The 24,892-nt window shown below is 37.6% G+C and overlaps 1 protein-coding gene across 2 annotated transcripts in view; it reads left to right on the plus strand.

The window, feature by feature from the left end:
* Nucleotides 1-24,892, plus strand: part of ILRUN (inflammation and lipid regulator with UBA-like and NBR1-like domains) — a 70,397-nt gene that overhangs the window by 38,378 nt on the left and 7,127 nt on the right. The window contains exons 2-4 of one of the 2 annotated variants that reach the window (XM_060231476.1): nt 3,441-3,595; nt 13,670-13,867; nt 15,377-15,705. In XM_060231476.1, coding sequence (XP_060087459.1) covers nt 3,441-3,595; nt 13,670-13,867; nt 15,377-15,705 — 682 coding nt within the window. Of the gene's footprint in view, nt 1-3,440; nt 3,596-13,669; nt 13,868-15,376; nt 18,552-24,892 lie in introns of those variants that run through there. The other variant, XM_060231475.1, reaches the window with a different exon arrangement.

The raw sequence follows: 24,892 nt of genomic DNA on the forward strand, positions 1-24,892 counted from the left end.
CTATGAATGTAACTTAATCTGTTTTTAACTGTTTTATAGTAATGATTGGATTTTATCGTAATCATGGTACTTACCATGCCTTGTTAGCCGCCCTGAGCCTGCCTTTGGCGGGGGAGGGTGGGGTACAAAAATAAATTTATTATTATTATTATTATTATTATTATTTCCCTATGAAGAAAGGTTAAAACGCTTGGGGCTCTTTAGCTTGGAGAAACGTCGACTGCGGGGTGACATGATAGAGGTTTACAATATTATGCATGGGATGGAGAAAGTAGAGAAAGAGGTACTTTTCTCTCTTTCTCACAATACAAGAACTTGTGGGCATTCGATGAAATTGCTGAGCAGACAGGTTAAAATGGATAAAAGGAAGTACTTCTTCATCCAAAGGGTGATTGACATGTGGAATTCACTGCCACAGGAGGTGGCGGTGGCTACAAGCATAGCCAGCTTCAAGAGGGGATTGGATAAAAATATGGAGCAGAGATCCATCAATGGCTGTTAGTCATAGTGTGTGTGTGTGTGTGTGTTTTGGCCATTGTGTGATACAGAGTGTTGGACTGGATGGGCCATTGGCCTGATCCAACATGGCTTCTCTTATGTTCTTAAAAAAGGGAGCAGTGTGGGTACGGTATTGGTGCTGTGTTAAAGTTTGTAATGCAGGATTAATCAGAGTCCAGATATCAGATTACCTGAGCCTTTACAGTTGTGGTAGTACTTTGAATTGGTAGATACTTTTCCACTATGTGAAAAAAGCATTATTGATTATGTATAATGTGTATGCTATTTCCAAGCCAAAAGGCATTGTGTGAATGAACTGTTAGGGTACTCCCATCCTCAAAGGATTGTCCGGAGTACATGTTCATTATACTTGCTGGATATGCCTGGGTTTTGCTTGCTTGCCAGTTCCTTGTCCACAGGTGACTGTTGCAGATAAGACAACTGTATTGGTATATCCCCTTGATTTCCAGCCCAGAGAAGATGAATTAGAGCAGGGGTGTCAAACATGTGGCCTGGGGGTCAAATCAGGACCCCGAGGGCTCCTATTAGTCCCCAAGCAACTGACTGTCGTATGCTTTCTTCTCTCTATCTCTTGCTTCCTTCTGCGTAACAGCTTGCTTTGCAAGGCTTGCTCAGTCAAAACCTCTATTTTCCCCATTGGCTGAGGCTCCTAGGCTCCTCCCTTGGGGAGGAAAGGGGAAAGGCAGAGCCAGGCTCTCTGAATCGCACAGCACAGCTACTGAGCAGAGACTCAGAAACAGAAATCTGTTGTCAGTTGTTTTCTCTTCCTATCTTTTTCTGAATGTAATTTCTATATAATACATAGCTTTATAAGCCATAGTTCTTGTGTGTAGCTCTTCTGGATAATTAGTAATAACCGATTTACCATTATTTTTTCTGACTCTTAATCCAATCGTGCCTGAAAAAGATTGAAATTACTCCTTTTTCCTCCCACTATGATAAGCAGCATGATGCGACTGCTGTGTTTATTGGCGTCCACTCGCTTCTTCCCCCAAGATAAACAGCCAGATTTCTTCCGTATAATTGCAGCAGTAGGTTCTTCAGAAGACCCCATGAGACATCAGCTTGGATCTGCAGGGAGTGAACATTTGGCAGTTGGCTAGCTGTCCCCAACATAGAAGCATGTTTGGCTTGAAACCTAATTCCCACCTCCCTGGCAGCCATTTGTGGTGGTGTCCACCACCTTTCTCAGAATTCCACAAGGGCTCACAGGCTTAACAGGGTTGGGGAGATCGATTCAGGTGGGTAGTTGTGTTGGTCTGAAACAGCAGAACAAAGTTCAGGGTATAAGCTTTTGTTTGCATGCACACTTCAGATATCTGAAGAAATGTACATGCACATGAAATTTATACCTTGAATAAAAGTTTGTTGGTCTTAAAGGGTTGGGGAGATGTGTTCTCATCTTCACTATTTTACGAGGTACAGCAAGTGCACTTGTAGAGCAGGAGACAATTCGAGCAAATTACCTTTTTTTGGATTAAAGTTCATTATGAAATGAACATAGGCAGAAACTGAATGTAGGTCTTATGAATACTGGTAAAAAGAGATTTACCATCAAAATCCAGCAATTCCTGTTCCTATTACATTACTGATGTTGAGTGTTGTAGTACCTCTTGCCCTTCATCCATCAAGTAGAAAAAGAGGCATGTGCATTGATACCCAGAGGGCATAATAGAACCCTGATTCTCCTCTCTCTCCCTCCCCCCCACCCCAAATTCCTTTCAGAATGCACGAATGGGATCTCAGTAGGCCAGGCTGTTACAGGCAATGTTTATGTATTCCATATCCCTTTCTACTCTCCCTGCCACTCAGTCAGGGATTGGATGAGAGTGGCTAGGTTGAGACCTAAGCGGTGTACCCAGGGCTTCCACAGGAATTCCCATTCCGCATTACAGGTGGATATGCTGCCTGTTTCTATAACTTTGCACATTTACTGTTGGGATGGAGAAGTCATGTCCCTTTTATATAATGGCAGTATCACTGGGGTCTCTGTTAGTGGACTGAATTGATCCCATGTTATCTTTACATTTTAGTTTACATTTTTCATTTCAGTAGTTAATGGTTTTCATTGACACAAAGTTTTTTTTCTCTTCAGTAATGATAATATGCAATGTCCATTATCCTAGCATAATTTTGCAGTGATTATTTGGTTCCTTCTGACTTTTGTTTCTTTCTGCTGAAGTTGTAAAGCAGTACCATTTTTATGTTCAATTCATATTTTATAAATGAAGTTTAGAATTTTAATCTCAAACTTTTTAGTATGGTATAGTGTTTAATGTGTCAAACTAGGATCTGAAAGACAAAAATTAACATTTCCCACTCTGCAACAGAAGCTTGCTGGGTGAATTTTGATGAGTCACTGTCTCAGCCCAACCTACCTCACAGGGTTGTTGTGAGGACAAAATGGAGAAAATGAGAATCTTGCACGCTGCTTTGGGACCACATTGGGGAGAAAAGCAGGGCATGAATATCCAGATAAATAAAATAACACAGGACACTCATTGTTTCCCCTTTATCAATTTTGCATTAGTAGACTGTTCTGAATCTTAGTGCCAGCATAAGCAGTTACACAATGCTAAGTCAGTTGACTTCAGTAGGGTTAGGATGGCACTGTGAGACCAGTTCCGCACTAGACCTTTAATCCTGGTTCAACCCTGTCCCCAAACTGATTTTCTACACTAGAATTAGAATAATATATTCATAGAGTTGGTTTCTATGATTCCATGATTCAAGTGTCGGATGTCAGTTTGGGGACAGGGCTGAACCAGGATTTAAAGATTTAGTGCAGAATTTGCCTTAAGTCTTTCAGAAATCTGAGGTAATGCTCTTTCACATATATGAAGCAGGGCATGTAAGTATCTCCATTAGTGGTTCATTCTCTGTTGGTATGTGATTAAAGAAACATTTTTCTTTCTTTCCAGGAATTTACAGGCAGCCATTGGAGCTTACTATGATTTTGAGAGCCCAAACATCAATGTGCCCTCCATGTCCTTTGTTGAAGATGTGACCATAGGAGAAGGAGAGTCCATCCCTCCTGATACTCAGTTTACAAAAACATGGAGGATACAAAACACAGGTGAATGGTATAACCATCTCCTTTTGGCTGCTGCCAGCCATGTATTGTTTTGTGTTCTTTGCTAACAGTATAAGTATTAGTTATGATTAAGTTATTTTCTGTCAGAATATTCAGGGAAGTTTTAAAAAGTAGTTAATGACAAGAAGTCCCCATAGAAGTTGAAAATATCTTCTTTTATTTGAATGCTAATGCTGGCATCCTGTCATGGTGAGCACCCCTCTTGCAGGAGTGAGAATGACAATTCCATGTCCTTCCTCCAGGTTTGGAAAGTGAAAGATATAATCCCTTTAGTCATGCTTTGGAGGTTTGCCAGATGCTTCCAATGCTCAGCATGACATCAGAGATAAGATTCTGCCCTGCACCCCCCCTCCCCCCGCCCAAGAAAAGGCACAGAATCTTGGCAACTATACATTTGGCTGCTACAGCCTTGGTCAGTACTCAGTGTTGCATTGCCCAGCTCAAACTAGTAAATTGGCCTCTGCTGTATGGCTGTTGCCTTGTCTCTTCTTTTTGTGCCCTGCTCAAGATAGTTTGGTTTTGCGGATTAGGGATAGCGGTTCAGAGGTTTCAGTTCTCTGGAGCTGAGAGTGTCCAGACTTTTCTCTAGCCCTTGCTAATGTTTCCTTTGTATGTTTTGATTGTCTGATACATGTAGTTAACACTCTCTAAATAATCTGGTAGTTTAACCATGTGTTTGAATGTATGATTACTTTCCCAAGCCATAGTTTACAAAAAATGTGGTGTTCATATTTATACATATTTTTGTTGCATGTTTGTAAATGAAATGTCAGACTTCATAAAGAACAATTGTGTGGGTCTTTAGGACTTTAATTGTTTAAAATATGAGAAGATTCTGTAAACTTTCATGTATATCTCATTGTAAATTGTATTTTACCAAACCAAAAGATTTGTAGATTTGCATGATTCAGTTCTGAAATCTGAAATAATTGATCAATGTAGTTCACTGGAACTGCTTGGCAAATGCATATAAATGTTGGGTTCGGTTATATTTTAACTATATTATCTTTCAGAGTTATGGTAAGATTAAAATTGATTCTGGGTACTCTGATCTTATTTTTCTGGTTTCCTAGATGGCACTTAAAAACAGAAAAACCCATGAAAGCTGTGGCAAGGGGGCTCTTAGAGCAGTCAGTTTACTATTGCACTATGTGGAGTTTGTTTTTTAAACTCTAGAGATAAGACAATGATGAAACTTTGGGGAGGGATGAGAAATAAAGCAAGGTGAAAAACCTTTAACACTAAATCTATAGGGATGTAATTATGAGAGGGAAATGAGATCTGATGCAAGGGAAATAACTTTGCTAACAGATATTGCAATGACAGGGTATCATCTGGCTAATAGGCCTAGGTATTGGTTCTTTGATTACAGACATGGCTTCTGTGCAGTATAATTACGTCAGAAATATGTCTGGCATTCACAATTAAGCAAAGTGCAATATTTGTGTAAGCTACTGCTATAGCATTTGTTTGGACTCAGTGCAGGAGCTCAAAAGACAAAGCCTTATAGATGATTTTTGTACACTCTTACGTTCATGGGTTCACAGTTACACAAAGGGTGCATGATGGATAGACAAAACATCTGTTTCTATTGCTTTTACTTAGGTTACATTTGTTCTATAAAAAGTATCCATGTTCAGATTCTCTTGCCTTATTTCATGCACACTAGTGCCGGATTTACCATGGAGGAGAGGATGTTATATTATCTCTGTGGTGTTCGTACCTGGGGGTATGGATTGAGATGTGAAACGAACAACTGCCTCCTGAATCTCTAAATATCTGATGTGCTGAGGCATTTAAGGAAGAAAAGGAGAGAGAAAAAACTGTCTGGTTTCTGTGGAGGCTAGTGTTAATGGGGGGGTTGTAAAATAAAAGCAGGTCTGCAATTTAGAAACCATTAAGATCTATACCAAACATATCTTAACAAAGATGCAGAAAGTATCCCAAAATAGTCACATAAGAACACTGTTGTTGTCAGGCATCAGTCAAGTGACCAAACATGTTTCAACATCGCTGGGCATTACATCAAGTTACTGTCAGTGGTCTGTCCAGTCTACAAAATGTGACTTTCTCCTATGCCTAAACCATATGCAGGGATCACATGCACACAAGAAGTGCTTCAGAGTGTTAAACATTCTCTGAGTGCATACAAAGTGAAAATATTAGAAATAGTGTAAATATCTGGATGTTTCATAGAACCCTGCTCAGCTTGTATTTCTTTAAAGGCTTTTTTCAATAACCTCAAATATATAAATAAAACAAACTGACGGTAAGAGAGAAGAGAAGACCTTTGATTTATACCTCACCCTTCATTCAGAGTCTCAGAGCAGTTTACAATCTCCTTTCTCTTCCCCTCCCCACAACAGACACCCTGTGAGGTTGGTGGAGCTGAGAGAGCTCTTTTGAGGACCACTCTTAAGAGAACAAGCCCTGAAAGAGCTTGCGACTAACTCAAGGTTATAACAGTAGGAGCACTGAAGTCGGGAATCAAACCCAGTTCTTCCAGATTAGAGTCTGTGCTCCTAGCCACTACATCAAACTGGCTCAAGAGTGTTATGATGTATTGTTCCTCAGCCTCTTTTGCTTTCTCATAACTGGGTTAGTGGGAGTTCAAATTGCCCTTTTTATATGCCTTTTCTGTTTAGACTTAACGTTACTTTAGGAAATCTCATTAGTTTTTTAGTTGCTTTCACCAAATGCCTGCCCATCTGTTAATGTGGTTTAATGGCAGCCCAGTTTAGCTTCAGTTGAGACTTAGATCTCTGTAGACTATATCATAGCCTTTCCCCTGATTCATGGTGAGGTTTAATGAAGCACATCAAAGGACTGAAGTGGTATTCAAGATGATATCTTCCTGCTGGGTAAATGCTGAAATGAATAATAGATTAATATTGAAGTTTGAATTGACTAGATTAATATTTTTTAATAAATGAATTAATTCAGACATTATTTTGAAGACTCCTGATGGCTTAAAAATTAAGTGCTCTTGTACAGTAAAACCAATTGATGAACAGGTCATTCATAATGTTTGAAAATAAAACAGGTTTCTCATTCATAAACGGAATATCGTTGAGCATAGCTAATTGGTTATAATAGCATTCTTCTCATCAAGCCAATAGATAAGGGAAAATACCACTATTTGTCTCCTTATTGTGCCCACATTCTTTGTTTTTAAGAATACAATTTATTATCTTCCTGGAAACTACATGTACTTACTTTGTAGTTTCCTATCTACCATCCTTTTAATTACTTTAGGCATTTAGTCGCTTAAGTATTTTTATTAGATTCCTTTCAACTAAAAGCCCCCACAGTGGTTTATAGCACAATAAAAGACTAGTAAGATACAATTTTAAAATCAGGTAAAATACAGTAAAAACAAAATTTAAAAAATGGAAATAACGGATAAATAATATATATTATGTTTTAAAAGCATCAGGGATATCAGATCTTGCTGCTTCTTGATAAGCCTTTGGCCATAGGGCTGAGCAGAAGCCTTGAACATCACTATCTGGTGTCTGCCTGCATCAGAAGCCTTTACATTAAAGTTATTATTATATTATATTACTCCAAATGCCAGACCATTTCTCATTGCTCTACGTCAGTGGTCCTCCAAAATGGGCAGATCTTCATACCCATTCAGAAAGCCTTTAGAGGAGCAGTCTCTTTCTACTTCTGCTGAAGAGAGTGTCATGGTCAGGAGGAACAGCCAAAAACATTCACCACTGGCTTCCTACCAGCCAAACTTCTGTTACCTCTGATTCCCAGAGGAAGGTCCCTTGGCCTAACTTCATGTCTTCAGTTGGTTGGTAGGGGTGGAAGTGGTCATTCAGATACTCTGAACCAAAGCCATTTACAGCTATAAAGGTCAAAAACAGTATTTTGTATTGGATCCAGGAACAGATTAGAAACAAGTGTAAGCTGGGAGAACGCTGGCATAATATGGTAACTCTGTGGGTGTCAGTATCAAGGGTAGTCCATGTATATTAAAGAAGTCAAGCTGAGTACTATCAAGTTGTGTGTGACTCTGGACTGGTCAGCATTCTTCAGGAAAGATCACAGCATGCTGAGCAAATTCTGGCAAGTGACCATCTAAAATCAGCAGTGAAGTTGCATGTTCCCCAAGCTGCACCCAGTCTCAGAGGTAGTGTAACCTCATCTAATACTGGGGAAATCCAATTCCCAGATCACCCTTAGTCCTCTTCTATATTAATAATAACCCTCATTCACTATTTCTAAACAGCAATTTAGTATTTCTACTGCCTCCCTGAATAGAAAGAAGGAGAGCTGTCTATGATTTGCTCCAAATGTCCATGTGATCTCCCTCAGCAATCTCATGTTTTAAAAGCATCAGGGATATCAGATCTTGCTGCTTCTTGATAAACCTTTGGCCATGGGGCTGAGCAGAAGCCCTGAACATCACTATCTGGTGTCTGCCTGCATCAAAAGCCTTTACATTAAAGTTCATTCAAGCAGCACAAACAAGCACACTTTAAATGAGCTTGAAATCCTCATTCTTGTGTATGAAGATGAGATTTAAGACTTTCTGGTTTAGAAGGTCTTGATTTACTTAAATTTGTTGTGACATCTTAGCATAAGCAAATCGTGGACTTTTTTCTTACCCTGAGGCAGGAATTGTAAACCTTCATTTTGGTTCGTTGGCAAAAAACCCTCCAATTGTTCAACCCAAATTTTGACATTGAAACAAATTGGTGTTAAATTGAAGATTTTCATGCACATTGAGGAGAGAGAGAGGAATTCCAGGCTGGGTCATGTCAAAGCAAATTGTGGTTTGCTCTTGAAACATTTGTGTTGAAGGAGACACAAGCTGGATTCTAAATGTGATATTTTTGTTTCTTATTCTGAGAATATGGTAGGTTTCTAATAATACAAATTCACTGAAGTTGTACCATGCTACTACTAATGCAAATAACTTCAGATAGTATCCTTGCACTCCGAAATCACACCATAGATGAAGGTGACTACTCTTTTATTTTCTTTATTTCTGTTACCTCTTTAGTTTTGTATGGTTAGAACTAGGGATGGGCACAAACCAGGAAAATGGCGGTTTGTGTTGGTTCATGGTTCATTTAATTGCCCAAACTGGTGGTTTGAGTTAGTTTGTGGTTTCTTTGGTACAACAGCCCCCTCATGAATTAGAGATGCCAAACTCATAGGAAGTCTTCAGCAGCCTCTCTTCCACCAGTCCTCCAAGTCTCGCAAAGACTGGGTTTGGGATGTCCAAGTTATAACTCCCCAAAGCAGGTGCCCCCAAGCAAGCTCAGCTCTACCTTCAGGTTCAAGAGTACACATTATTTTATAGAGGTTAGGGAGTAAATAATTATTTTTAGAAACAGGGAGTAGTTCGAAGGTATTTAAATCTCTGCTTAGTCATGCTACCTCAATGTGATGGTTATTAAGCTCTCAATTTGAAGGTATTGAAAGATCGGTATGCCCCTATTACTGCATTCTGATACTGTAGTATATTGTATTGCCGCCCTGAGCCCGCTTCGGTGGGGTAGGGCAGAATATAAATCGAATGAAATAAAATAAATAAATAAAATAAAAATTGGTTATTTATTTTTACTAAATTGCAGTATCTCTCTAAATGACATCATTCTCAGTGCTTGCAATCTAAATAATTCCATCCTGTTTTAGAAGCCAGATCCCTTACTGCAGAATTAAAATGTGAAAATCTTGGTGGCAACATACTATCATATTCATTCCGAACTTCTAATACAGAATCTATGTGGCAATTGTTACCATTATAAAAGTTTTCATGTTTCTCCATAACATGAACCACCTTCTTAATGGCATCCTATGTATGTTTTCTCTAATGGTAACAAATCTGAATCCTACACATTGAACTATGAGGCTAACCAATACAATCTTGTTCCTATATAATATATTGTAATATTTTGAACAGCCAAACTACCACTATTCCATTTCTGTAGGGCATCTTGTCAGGCCAATCTAGGTATTTTCTACCATTCCATTAACTTGTTCTCAGTAATAGTGATTGGTATACTTTGAAAAAAATAGAGTAGCTTAGATAAAATAGTTATTTTAATGGCATTTATCCTATCCAGTAGTGATAGAGTTAATGCTTCCAAAGCAGTAAGAATTTCCATAATACTACTTATAATTCATAGTAAATGATGTGCTGGATAAAGAAATACCAATTTCAAGTGTAGCAAGATATTCCCTTTGGCATCCAATTAGAGGACCTGAGCTAAACACTTTTAAAGGGTTTGCCTCTGCAAAAATGTTTAGCAGTAGTGTTCTCCTGAATTTATCTATTAAAGGGCAATTAACAATCTTTAATTCTGATAATACAAAAGATTTAGGGAATAAATTCCGTTCCTTCAAATTAGCCAGCAGACCAGACAAAACACCTGTAGAAACTTTAATTGAGATAAGTTATTTCTTAATTAGCAAGACAGAAGAAAGTATAAGCATGAAAAAAATCAACCCTACAATTACTGTGAAGATAAATATTAAATTTACCAAAGCACCTAGCATTGTTTAATCATACTATAGCAAATAATAGTTTTAAAAGCAAATGAGGCTTCAGCTGTTTGCCTCACTGTCTTTAGGGATTATCAAAAAGCCCAAGTTATGCACAAAGAAATCTCACCTGATCTTGTTTTGAGACTTCCATCCAGAGAAATCTCTGTGCACATCTCTAGAAAAATAGCAGTCTTGTCTTTTTCTAAATCTGGTCTATCATAAATCTGGTCTATAATAATCATGTCATATTATCTAGATAACTATTTGGTTTATGACTGGTTCATACTAAATATGAGAGAAGCAATATAACTGCAAATAAGCCAACCAGCAGGTACATATGAGATAGATCTGATATAGCGAAATAAGGCCAGTCTCAATTTTTAATCTTTTTTCTGTTACCGTTTCAACTAATTGTCCAAGATAAATCGAAGCACAGTTCATAGACAGTTGAAAAGTGCTTGAACTCTCAGCTAGCTTGCAAACTCAGCAAGGAAAGCTTAGTGATAGCAGAACTAGAAGAAGACGATAGAAGATGAAGAAGATATTGGATTTGTATCCCACCTTCCACTCCGAAGAGTCTCAGAGCGGCTCACAATCTCCTTTACCTTCCTCCCCCACAACAGACACCCTGTGAGGTGGGTGGGGTTGAGAGGGCTCTCACAGCAGCTGCCCTTTCAAGGATAACCTCTGCTAGAGCTTTGGCTGACCAAGGCCATTCCAGCAGGTGCAAGTGGAGGAGTGGGGAATCAAACCCGGTTCTCCCAGATAAGAGTCCGCACACTAACCACTACACCAAACTGGCTACCACTACACAAGGTATTTAACTGCTTTACCTGGACTAGAAGCTGTGCTTAACCAGGTATTATCATATAGTTTGCTTGGGTTTACATTTGGTAATAACACCTCTGTCTTAAGTGTATTTATATTATACACTTATACTGTGGAAAGCTTAATTTAATTAATTGAGAAGGGGTCTGACTGTGGAAGAACAAACTGGGAAGGCAATAATGCTCCAGTTTCCATCAATTTTTGGTGTAGTAGTTAAGAGCAGCGGACTCTGATCTGGAGAACCTGGTTTGATTCCCCACTCCTCCACATGCAGCCAGCTGGGTAACCTTGGGTCAGTTACAGTTCTCTCAGAGTTGTTCTTACAAGACCAGTTCTCTCAGCTTTCTCAGCCTAACATACCTCACAGGGTGTCTCCTTCTCCTGTTCTTCCTCTTCTGACCGGTAGCGGGTCTCCAGGGTCTTGGGTTGAAGTCTTTCACATCACCCCCTGCCTGATCCTTTTAACTGAATATGCTGGGAATTCAACCTGGGATCTTCAGCATGCCAAGCAGATGTTGTGCTAGTGAGCCGCAGCCCCTCCCCTAAATGCCTCCAAATCATAGTTTTGTAAGTTCCGTTTTAAATATGGCTTTAATTTATTATTTAGAGATCAGCATAAGGCATGGAGTAAATACAGATTCCATCTTACTATGTGCAAAACTAAAGTCTGCTGTCTTAAATATATGCTATATAGCTTTAGAATATTACAGAGTTGCTCCATCCCATGCAACTGACTCATTCTGTTTGCAGTGAAGTGAAGACATATTTCTACCTATCCCATCATGTATCATTTTGTTGCTGTTTCCTGATTGTTTGTTTATGGACATAAGCAGTTGGGTAGGAGGTTAGAGATTAGAGGATAGAGAAGGTAGAGAAAGAAGTACTGGATAGAGAAGGTAGAGAAAGAAGTACTTTTTCTCCCTTTCTCACAATACAAGAACTCGTGGGCACTCAATGAAATTACTGAGCAGTCGGATTAGAACAGATAAAGGAAGTACTTCTTCGACCAAAGGGTGATTATTCACTGCCACAAGAGGTGGTGGCAGCTACAAGCATGGACAGCTTCAAGAGGGGATTGGATAAATATATGGAGCAGAGGTCCATCAGTGGCTATTAACCACAAGGTATAGATGGGAACTCTCTGTCTGGGGCACTGATGCTCTTTATTCTTGGTGCTTTGGGGGGTGGGCAGAAATGAGAAGGCTTCTAGTGTCCTGGCCCCACTGGTGGGCCTCCTGTTGGCACCTGTTTGTTTGTTTTTTTGCTACTGTGTGACAGAGTGTTGGACTGGATGTGCCACTGGCCTGATCCAACATGGCTTCTCTTGTGTTCTTACTTTCTTAGAGGTATTGTGTATCATTGATATTATCCATATTTTAAATTCACAAAAACTGCATGTATTAAAATATTTTAACGTACACATTCCAATGGCTCTCAAACTTCATTAAGATCCACTGTGATTTAAAGTATTTTATTCCCCCTCTCCCCAGACTTCCCTTCCTCCCTCACTAGTACCCCTAAGCAGACATGTGAAGGCCTGAGGGGGGGGAGCATTTTCTGACAGAAAAAAATTTGAGGGAGTACTAAAAAAAAACAGTCATGACATATTTTCGTTTTTCAAATGAGTGAAATGTTTTTAAAGACAAGGTGGTCATACTATAGATATATACAACTCTTACATTCAATATACATTTTTTCATTTAGAAGGATACCTGATCTTCATAAGGGGAGCATGCAGGGTGTTCATTGCTTTTCAACAGTTGCATGGCTTCTCTTGTCTTTTTGACCTAATGTGGTTGAGCTTTTAACCTTGTCTTCAAACCACTGTGACACATTTATCCATAGATTAGGTTAAAAGCAGCTTATTGACCTGCATTGCAAGAGGGAGAAAAAAGATCAGAAGAGGGTAGAGCAGAAATTGCACCAAAGCCACAGAGGAAAACTGAAGGTTATATTGAGAACCTAGCTCTCTTGAACCAAATAGCAAAAATTAAGATATATGTGCTGATAGCATGGGGTGTATCATCTTGCAGTTTTCTCTCAAGTACTGAGTTCATTTGCAGTTTTTATTGTACGAAACTAGGGCATTTATAACAAGTTCCATTAATATGTCAAATATTGCAATCTTATATACTAAGGATGTTAAAAATTATGCTTTTTATGTTAAAGTAGTAAAATAGGTTTGATAGGACATCAAGTATTGCATATGTTTAAAATTTAGAAATTTTATATCTCTACCCCTAGGCAGCTAGCTGTTCTTTTATTTCTATTTTAATTTCATTTTTAAAGGAACTATAGGCAAGCCCTAGTATTCCAGGATAAAAGCCAAAGCAAAATACAATTCAGTAAATCATTCACATGTAAGAAAAACTTACTAACTTTGTTTAAGTTAATATTGTATAACTGGAACAGTTAATTTTGTTTTTACAGTTTGCAGTAGTATGAAACCTGGTGATTACTTTTTTGTTGTTCTAATAAAGTTAATATTTGACTATTAGTTAAGTAAATCTTATGGATGTTCAAATGGCCAACCGTAGCTGGGAGTCACTCTTACACATATACAACAAAGAGCTTTTTGTATCTGGCCAGTAGATTTCCAATCTAGCCTTTGCCCTAAGCAGTGCCAATATGTGAGAGAACTGGTGTTTTTACTGTGGATTGGTTAAACTTTCCTGGGTTTTTTTAACAAGATGCTTCAATATCGTCTTTGCTAAATTCCAGGGACAGAAGCATGGCCTCCGGGTGTTTGTCTTAAGTATGTTGGGGGAGACCAGTTTGGCCATGTGAATATGGTGATGGTCCGATCACTGGAGCCCCAGGAGATTGCAGATGTCAGCGTTCAGATGTGCAGCCCCAGTACTGCAGGAATGTATCAAGGCCAGTGGCGAATGTGCACTGCTACTGGACTCTATTATGGAGGTAAGTGGTGCCTTTTCATAAGACTCCTATTTCTAGTGATAACGGATTGATCAGAACTTCTGAGATGGCTTGATTTATGTCAAAATATTACATGCTAGGAACCATAGGCCTGTATGACAAGAGAAATAGGGCACTGGAAGTTAGGGTTCCATACAGTCCCAGTAGGACTTTTTTTGTCAAACGTTACTACTCCTGCAAACCACCCCCCCCCCCAAACAAGTTTTAGTATATGTTCAGGATGCATAATAAACTGAGCATTTTCATCCTTGTTCAGAGGCAAAGTGCCTAGCTGCCTCTGTATGCTTTGTGACACCCCCTCTTCTTACTTGCAAGAAGGGAAGTGAGGGGGAGGGATTATTTCACAATAAGGGGATTGCTACTATTATGCTACTATTATGGAGAGAATATGTACTGTTAAAAATAAAGCCCACACAAATGAAGTCTGCAGATATTCTGCATTAACTTAGTTGGAATGTTCTGGACACATCTATTTCAGATACCTCAAAATTACACGGTTTAGTATCAAGTTTTAGAAGACAGGTGAATCAGTGAACAACTGCTCAGATTCATCATTCAGTAATAATTGTTTCTTGATTCCACTCCCTGGAGTAATTTGTCACATGGGTGGGTGCCTGTTCTGTCTTTGGAATTGTGACCATTCTGTGTCTGGAAAATGCACAGGATAACTGGGTCAGTATTTCAGCCAACATTTGTAGGGGACACATAAAATAAAATGAAAGAATTTTTCTTCAAATGTACATGTACATTGAAAATATTATAACATTTAACTATTTAAAGCATTAAAAGTGAAGGATTTAAATTACTGAATTACCTTTCTGTGGGCAGTTTGTGGCCATGAATTATGTGTTTCTCAGTTCCTTTGTAATTAGCGAACTCCTCCGAGCATAAGATTTACCCATTTCCTTGTATACTTTTGTTTGTTGATATTTGACATGGTCAGCAAAGTTCACACCCCAAGTTTGCTGTTTCTGTCAAGAGGAGGATGAAGCAAATTGAATATGTAATTCCACTATTCATAAATCAGAGAATTGTATAATCCATATCATGTTCTAGTATATTCTAGTATATAGTATAGTATATTCTAGTTTATCTAGTATATCTAGTGTTTAGTATATGTTCAGGATGCATGATAAACTGAGCATTTTCATCCTTGTTCAGAGGCAAAGTGCCTAGCTGCCTCTGTATGCTTTGTGAGCCACCCCCTCTTCTGACTTGCAAGAGGGGAAGGCAGGATTGACGTTATTTGAGGGGACTGAATGGTTAACAGTAGATGGCAGTATTTCCCTCTTTTCAAAGTTGAAGTACCAAATCCTTTTGCATAGTTCTTGGCAAATGTCCACTGCTGTTGTAATTCTTCATCTGCATAGGAAATGAGGCTTAGAATTGGTACTGTAAATAACTTGAACCGGTGTTTTGTTGTGGCTTTACATGTTGGGCTTAAGTGATGCATTAAATTGTGTTGTGCACTGACAACTTTCCCTTTTACAGACATCATTTGGGTGATTCTCAGTGTGGAAGTTGGAGGACTATTAGGAGTAACGCAGCAGCTGTCATCATTTGAAACAGAGTTCAACACGCAACCACATCGCAAGGTAGAAGGAAACTTTAACCCATTCGCCTCTCCGCAGAAGAACAGGCAACCAGATGAAAACAACTTAAAAGACCCTGGGGGTTCCGAGCTAGACACAATCAGCAAAAACACATGGGGGCCTGCTCCTGACCAAATTGAACAAGATCAGACTGAACTGTCACAAAACTCTGTAAATCTCTCCCCCAGCAGTCACTCGAACAACTTATCAGTAGTGACATACAGTAAGGTAGGTGCCCTGGGGGAACAGGAGAACGGGGAAGTCATGAGTCCATGGCCTGTACTCTGAGAGTCTCCCTTGTGCCTCTGTCTGATCTACTCATGAAGAGTCTGCATTTGAGTGTTTAATTTGCTAAGTCCTTGCCTTGAATTCAAAGCGAGTAAAAGCATGGCCATGTTCAAATGCTTTAAATGCTTTGTTAAACTAGCCTTCTTTGGTTGGTGCTTGCTGTTTGAGAAGGCAACAATTTACAAAGCTGCTTTTCCATCAGTGTTTAAAATTGTAAGTATATTAGGTGGTAAATTTCACAATAGATTTAGAACAGCAAAATCTGGAAGATAAAATATCCTCTGTGTGTTCACTTTTTAAAGTTTTATCTTTTTGTTTTGCTGTTTTTAGCTTCAAGTAATTATTAAGGTTTAAATTGCTGTGTCTGGATTTCAGGGAAACCTTTTATGCGGGAAGATATGTTAAAATGTATTGAATCAGCGAATACCCATCACAGTGCAATTATAGGAGACATAGGGGAGTGTTATGGCAGACTAAATTTAGACAAGTTCACCATAGTCAGTTTTATATTCTGGGCTATGTGTAATTGCCAGTTGGTCTGAGTTTGGAAAAGGGAGAGTTAAATGTTAGTCAACTGAACTTATAAGGCAGGTAATGAAAATAGTGTAAAAAGCATGGTTTAAACTGCCTTCCAATTGACTAGGTAACTGTAAACTCCAGTCATGATAGGCAATGTTTCTAGGTATAATGGGTGACTGTTCCTTGAACAATTAGTTGTGGAACTAAAAAAGAAGGGATACCAAATCTTTAAATGTTGCTCACATTCTGGTGAAGCATAAATGTACTTTTGAAAATACAAGTCACAACACTATCAAATTCAGGACACATTGCCCAGAAAATCTAGCACCCTCATAATTTCTGAAGGAGGAATTTCTCAAAAATTATTAAATGTTTCCCAGCATGTTAAAATAAATTCTACAATATTTCTCACCCCAAAGAAAAAGATTGTTGAAAGGAAACTGAAAGATACAGAAAGATCTTTTTTGAAAGGGGTGGAGATAATTTAAAACTTCTGCTATAGAGAATCTGTAGTACGGATCAGCAGATACACTAACAGGCCCAAAAGGAGGGCCAAATACCACTACCAGTAGCATACCAGTAAAGAAGGTTATAAAAAAATATTTCCTTAAAGTACAAGTCTGTGCTCAGCTGCTTAGGTGGTTTTAATTCAAAAGTTCTTAAAATAAAAAGTACAAAGCCTAGTAAACTAGTATATATATTTTAATGGAAGCCATAAATGGCATTTGACAACAAATTGCTGAAGATAGTAAGCTGTTTAACATTTTGTTGGAACATATGAATCATGAATGGAGCTTCGTGTTCTAGCTCCCTGTTTGTGTCCTCTGTTGCTTCTTTAATAAGGCATGGAGGTGCTGTTTAGAAAGAGGATTGAGTGGAAATTGGGAACCTCTCCTTGCTAGAGAAGTGCTATCTTTTTGTGCAAAGGCTCTCTAAATTCTCTCCGTTATCAAGAAATGATCCTGAGATACAGGAGAGTATTACATAATCAACCCGTACAAAGAATACTGAAAGAAGGAAGATGATGAAGTTGTAGCAAAGCTTCTAGAATTGTTTGCTTCTGTCTTCCCTGCAGTGATTCTCATACTTAAGCCATTGCTTTAGGGAATGCATAAGAATAAACTCTCCCAGTGACAAGTATGATACTATAGACAAATTATCCCACAGTCACTGCTATGCAGTTAGTTCTTAAAGAGTAACAAGCTATATCTAATTGATATTCATTCAAAAGTTTGAACTCATATGTGATAAAACTAAACCAGTAATTTTCACAATGTAGGAAAGCAAATAATAGTGTTCTCTAAGGCACATACTGAGACCAGTACTGTTTAATAAATAATCTGGACTCAGGGATGAGTATTGAGATATCCAAATTTGCAATTATAACAGATTCAAAATAGTGGAACTACAGCAAGCTTTGAAGAGCTCTAAAAAGATCAACACAATAGTAGATAAGACTGAGTGTGAGACTGAAATTATGCACATGGTGTCAGTAAGGACTGCTCAGGGAGCGGAACAAGGAAAAGATCCCCTTCTATCATCACCTTCCCTTGACAGATTGCAGGTTCCAACCCCATAGGAGAAATGTTTGGAATTATTTGGAAGGGAAGGGGGTTGACAGTAGCAATGTGTGTAATGTTATTATGCAAGAACATGATGTACCTCCTATTTACAATTCTGTTTCCCCTTTATTAAAAAGAATATCTATGATAGAGAGGCATTAACATGGGGGAAAGTGAATATTTTAAAATATACATAAGCAACCAAGGAACACAGGATGCTATGTGAAAGAAAATCTTTTAGTATATATAAACCTTTATTTTCTGAAGTATGAAATACGAAGTGAAAATTTAAAATCTGAAGCTGTAATCTTGTAGGCATTGATTAGAGAAGTAAATAAACTTTTAGTTATACTAGTGTTTTACTAGTATTTTAAAAGAATTATTTATTGTGCTAAAATGGAATATATATAAAGTGTATATTGAGAATATTCTCAACTATTACAGTTGCAGCCTACTCAGAATCCAGTCTCACTGAGTTCACTTAGGATCATTCCCAATGAAGCATGTGTAGAATTACAGCCATTGTGTATAATGGCATACTACTAAAGTGGAACTGACACCCAAATTTATTGCCATTCTTTAATTATAGGAGTGTTTATTTCCTGAGCTTTTTCCTCCAAAAAGACAAGTTTTTTTCCTGTTTCTGTGTGATAATTCTGAGGTCTGCTGTTTCTAAGCCTAGATAATAAAACTTTAATCTGTTTACTCCAGTGTTTTTCAAATTTATTCATGTAATATCTCTTTTCCCCTCCTCCCCTTTTCTCAACTAACAAAGCCTATGGTATACTTGGGTACCCGAGAGTGTAGCAGCTTCCAGCTATATCCCACTGGGTATATTTGTACTTGCTCTTTGAATAAGGCATTTATGTTTTTACAGAAATACATCAAAATGCAATTTATGTGCTAAATCATATGTGATATATTTCATGTCCTTCAATCATAATGCAAATTTAAATTAAGGAAGATTACTCGTTTCACTTTTGTCCAATTTTTTTTTTTACAAAATGGAATACTCCTGTCTGCACAGTGTTTTGGAAATTTTACATCTGAGCTTGGAGCCAGAAAGTATACAGAAAGATTGATTTGGAAGGTTAAAACATTTTCTGTATGAAGAGGACTTAAAGCATTTGTGGGTTTTCTTTATTTCAGTTATTTATTTCTGTTAATTAGCTTAGATATGAGACTTTCAGTCACATACAGTAGTAAAATTTGTAAGGTAGGCATACATTCAATGAATTCAATTTGCTGCAGGTGCAGAATAGACAGGATATCTTACCTTGCATATGAAATTAATTGTCACAAAATGAGATGGCATCTGACAGTTTTAAAAGAAAGATTACACAAATTTATATGGTATACAATTTCTACATCACTTGCTGAATCACAGACTCTGTGATTCAGAGTATAAAAAGCACTTTTAACTGTGATAGAAATTGAACAATTTAAATCAATATAAGCATGCTGTTCTGGTTATTGAATCTTCCAACATACTTCTATCAAAGCTTCAGTTCCTAAGCGAACATGACAATTTTATTATTACATAGTAGAAAACAGCAAGAGTCCACAAAATTTGTGGCAGGGTATGCACTTTTGTGAATCACTGCTCATGTCTTCAGATCATATTATTTATTTATGCTTGGATTTATATCCCACCCTTCCCGCAAGCAGGCTCAGGACAGGTCACAACAGATTCACATCTAGTAATAAATCCAAATATTGATACAGATTCATACGTTAAATTCCTAAAAACAACAGTAGAAAATTATCACTTTACAGTATCCATAGCACCTCTGGTGCTGGATATATTCCAACAAAGATAAGAACCCCACTCAGCAGATGCCATAAAGATATCTAAACGTATATATAACATATTGCGTAATATCTTGAAATGAAAAAGAAAAGAATTCATAAAAAGCAAAAGGGTATGTTTTCTCAACCATTTTCATGCTGGAGTAAAAGTTGCCCAGTGTTCCCCAAACTTATCAGTGCATTATAAATTATTTATTTGGATCATTTAATAGTACATTCGTTAATTTGACTATGTTTCAAAGACAATAAGACCAATATTTTATAGAAGGGAGTTCTGTTTTTCACCAGTGTACCACAGTAACCATCTTAGCAACTGTAAGCACAGTTGAGACTAACAATGCAATCCCAAAAACACTTTCCTGAGATTGTCCTGTTGAGCAGACTTATTAAAATTCTTAGTAGACCTTTTTAGGATTATACTGTAAGTCTTTGAAGAAGCTAACAATTCTTTTAAATATCCTAATAGAATGATCTTAGGGAAGTAGCAGTATACTACTGCATACTTAATAAATACATTTTAACAAAAAATAGGTTAAGTTTTGAACATGCCTAAAACACATGTATCAAATATGCAAGTCCTTGACCATATCTCCAACATACATCTAATACTTTTCTGTATATAATTGCAAATTTATGAGGTTCAGATTCCACTGTCAACTATTTTAGAGAAATATTCTTTCAAACTCATCAAGATTAGTTGTGAAGTGACATTTTCACAGATGTTTCCATCCCTGTAAATTCAGATCATTTCTTTGTGTAGCTTAAAATAATAGCATCTAAATTTAGTCTTTTAGTAAATCAGTGTTATCCTGAGCTAGAGATACGATTATCAGTGATTATAGATCCAGATATTTAATCGCTCCATGACATAGAACAGATTTTAACAGTGTTGCTCCTGACCTGACATATCGAATCCAAGCCATTCTGATTTAGATAAATTCATTTTGTGACCTGATATTACCCCAATATGTGGAACAGGTTGGCCAGTTTTTTTAAAATGAAAGACCTTGAAAAATCTCAACTAAAACTATGTAGAATAGCAATAGTATACTGATTATCCTTGAATTTAGGAATACAGTTATCCCAAAAAATCTGGAGATGGCATTAACGAGCTAAATGAAAAAGTTTATTCTTTGATACTTTCATAACAAGTAGTCTCCCTCTTCAAAGCAACAAATAAGGCTGCTTTGAAAACTATCCAGAGATCTTGGCTCCCAAATGTAAATTTTTTTGTGGGGGGGGGCGGGGTGGGAGGATAGCACGCATCTGTGTATGTGTATGTGCGTGTGTTGGGTTTTTTTTGTATTTTGGGTGTGTGTACATGTGTGCACATGCCTGGAAGTTATGGCTACCTCTGGCGACTCCTACTGGGGCATGGAGGATGTTCAGAGAAGTGGCTTGATAGCCTGCCTCTGCCTCCCAACCCTGGTATTTTCTGGAGGTCTCCCATCCAAATACTTGCCAGGGTTGGCCTTGCTTAACTTCTGAGATCTGATGAGATCAGGTTTGCCTGGGCTATCCAGGTCAGGCTGTATCTTTGGTGGAGAAAAGCTGATTTTCTTTTTGAAAAATAGGAGCAAATCATCCTGGATTTTTTTTTAAAATCAGTATAAGTAGTACCTAGTTTTGATAGGCAACTTTATACATCATAGAGTTCGTTTTGGCTAATATACAGTTACAGTATTTGGCCTTCTAAGAAGTTTCAATACTTGAGGAGTCAATGGGTTTATCAGTGTAAATGTATTCAAACATTTACAGCATTCCCTGTCATGCACTGTCTTTCTAAACTTATAACCAGTGATTTTTGGGAGAGCCTATAACTCAGTGGTAGAGGACATGAGTTTCATGAAGAAAAATCCCAGGTTAAATCCCTGGTATCTCCAATTTTAAAAAAATGATCTCAGATAGCAGGACAGACCTTTCACTCTCTGACACTGTCAGGAACTGCTGCCAGTTTTCCTATTCAACCTAACCTACTTCCCCTGCATCCCAGTTGACTTTTTGTCAATACAGGTTCCAGGATCCCGAGCATAGCTTTTTTGGTGGTCATAGGGGACTCCTTCTAGTGGAAAATCTGTTTGACACAACTCAAGACATTGCTGAGCTAGATAGACCAGTGTTCTAGTTCAGTAGAATGCAGTTTCATATGTAAACTGATATAGGTTATTCACACTGGAGAATAATAGATTAGTATTAGGTTGAATCTGCTGTGGGAATTCTGGAATTCCTTTTCAATCTGCCTGCTACATTTTTGCAAAGTAAATGCGTTAAGGTATTTTCCACTTGGGTCAGGTATGTAGAATACATATATTTGGGGCATTATGAAGTCTGCTCAATGCAGAAACATATAACAGTGAAATTATGCAGTATTGCTTTCATTGGAAAGCTAAAATAGCAACAGAAATACTTATTAATGAGTGTGCATTCTAGATGTGCAGAAGTGTGTTTGGTTCTAATCCATAATTTTAGAATTTAGGAAGAGGACTGATCCTTGACTGCTTTTGAACTTGGTTAGTCTGTTATGCTTAACATTTTCTCAGAGTTGTGGTATCAAACAGGCCTAGTAAGTGTGAGAGTTAACTTGAATGTATATCCAATATGAATTAAATCTCACAGCTCCATTTTATGGTAAAAAAAATCGCTGTCCATTCCCCATTTTTCTAAAGCAGCAGAACAGCTTGACTGCCATTTTCATGCTTGAAGTTGTCAAATTTTCTTCTTTAAAAATGGTAAATGTAGTAACGCAAAAAAGTTTTTACAGAAAGTTTAGCCTAGTAACTATATATAGAAAAACAGAATCAAAATGTTTACAATTAAGAAAAATAGGGGTTATACTTCCTAATTATATATGTTGTACTTTCAGTATGATTTGCACAAAAACTAACGTTAACCTAAAATTGTATTTCTGACAAAACTGACTTGTCAGATTTTCTAGCTTTTCATAATTTACACTGTTTTAATTTATAAGAAGCTAGAAAACTTGCCACTGAGGAAATATGAAGCCCTGAACCAGATGTCCATGACTGCAAAGCACTCAAATAGCCCCAGTTCCCCCTGCTCTGCCAGTTATTGGTAGCGAGGAATAAGGAGGAGCTTGCCCTGATTTTCTTCCATCTCAACAGGAAAAGAATGGGCTCTACAGTGCCTCAATGGACTTGAAACCTTTAGTTTTTTACTTGGTTTCTTGAGCACAAAACTGGAGCTGTTGAAAAAAACACATTTCCACCTCCTCAAGTAATCTGTTGCATGCATAGTGAGAGAGATGCATATGAAAAGTTGCTGCTTTATGAGCATTTACCACTTGCTGGGTTGGGGTCTAATTTTTGTACTGGTCAAGTACTGGATCTTTATAGGTGGAAGGACAGACTGAAGCAGCATATCAGTGACTGCTCCAAAGAATCTGGCAGCATTTGGCTTTGCACTTTTTCCAGTATGCTTCTAGCCTTCATGGTTATGGTAATATGTTCTTTGCAGATATTTGTGTGATATCCAGTATGCTTACCTTAACTTCTACCATGTAAAAGTAGAACTATTGGGAAAGTATTTAAGCAAAACTCTTTAAAATCACCTAATTGCAAACTTGAACTTTTTGTGTGTGGAAAGTTCTAGCGCAGAAATATGTACACATGCACATAGGCATAAAAAGAATGTACAGTTGGAAAAATGTGCAGGATCTAAATCTAATCCAACAAGAATTTTTCTGGTGTAGAGATAGCTGGGCAATGAATATTACAAATATTAATTAGTTTTAATGATGTGCAGTCGGGAGGTTGATTTTAATGGTTTTAAAATGTGATTTTATCATGTATGTTTTAAATTGTTAGCTACCTTGGTGGCCCTTGTGAGGGCAGAAAGGCAAAATATAAATTTTGTAAATAAATAAAATATGCCTTCCACTTTTTTTCCATGTTCCTTGCTAAAATTTGTGTTGAGGAATTACAGATATTTATAGGTCATGATAATAGTATATTGTGTTTATGTGGACATACCATATTAACATGCAGAACCCACAGAGCTTTTTTCGTTGGGGTGGCAATTTGAACTAGTTAAGGGCATAAAATAGAAAAAGCAAAACAGTTCTTTCTGTTTGATAGACACAATTTTGCTTTAGAGCTGATCTAAAGAAAGACTAGATGATACTGCCCTTCTAGACTCTACCACTTCAGGGTACAGGGGTATGGGGATTGCATATTTGAGTGTTCTGGGAGGTCAAATATACTGTGCTTATGAAAAGATGCTGTGTCAGGTTAAAGATGGGTTGACATGGCTTTCTTCCCACAATAATTTTCTGGATGCAAATAGTTCTGAGGTAGGAGAACATGGTTCAAACATGTGGTTCCCCGGGCATTCTGAACTGGTGTACCTGAGGCTTGTCAGCACTTTTTCTGAACTTGTAGGTCAGCTTTCAGTTAAACACAGAAGGAAGATACATGGACTGTAGGAAAGAGATTTGAGCTGCTACATCATATTTGTATAGTATTCTTTGAACAAAATGTAGTACAAAATGCTCTGTTTGTGTTCAATGTACTCAAGTGACTCAAGAAAGGCAAAGGTAGTTTGGAGAAGCACTGACCAGGAACGGGCCAGGAAACAATGAAGAAGAGAGAGTGATTTGATAAATTATCTGATATTGCCATCAGCGTACTCTGAGAAATTTGTTTTCTCTTGTAGCCATGCATCAAAAGCTAATTTTTGAAGAATGTGTACTTCTATTTATTTAAACTCCACAGTATACAAAAGCCAGTGTTAAATTTATGCATTTTCAAACTCAGTGAAAAGAAAAATGTGTATTTTAGTTTTAACCTAGGAAGATATTTTTATTAATAATCATCATTCAGATTTTGCAGCTAAAAAGCATTGTATAGTTCTTGTTGTCACCTAGCTTATCTAGTAATTCTGAGAATTAGTAGCCAGGATTTGAGATATCTATGAAATCAGTTAAGATTGCATCTCTGAAGTTACCCTTTTTATTTTGCTATGAAGCCATCTGGTTTCAGTTCCTAATTTCAGAGAAGTGCTTTCAATTTTGCAAATATATGAAATGATGAGAGGGTGTATTTGAACCTCTTGTTCTACTCTCCTCTTTGCTTTTGTACATTTTTAGGTGTTACCCATACAGCAGGGAAAATCACTATCAAGGTAGGCAGCAGAGCAGACTGTTCCAAGATTCTGAATAGGGAAAAAATCAATTAGGGATTTTAACATGACCCTGTCCATTGTTAGAGTTGCATCCCAAG

Source organism: Heteronotia binoei, chromosome 2 (assembly GCF_032191835.1).
Source record: "Heteronotia binoei isolate CCM8104 ecotype False Entrance Well chromosome 2, APGP_CSIRO_Hbin_v1, whole genome shotgun sequence".
In the NCBI taxonomy this organism is placed as follows: domain Eukaryota; kingdom Metazoa; phylum Chordata; class Lepidosauria; order Squamata; family Gekkonidae; genus Heteronotia; species Heteronotia binoei.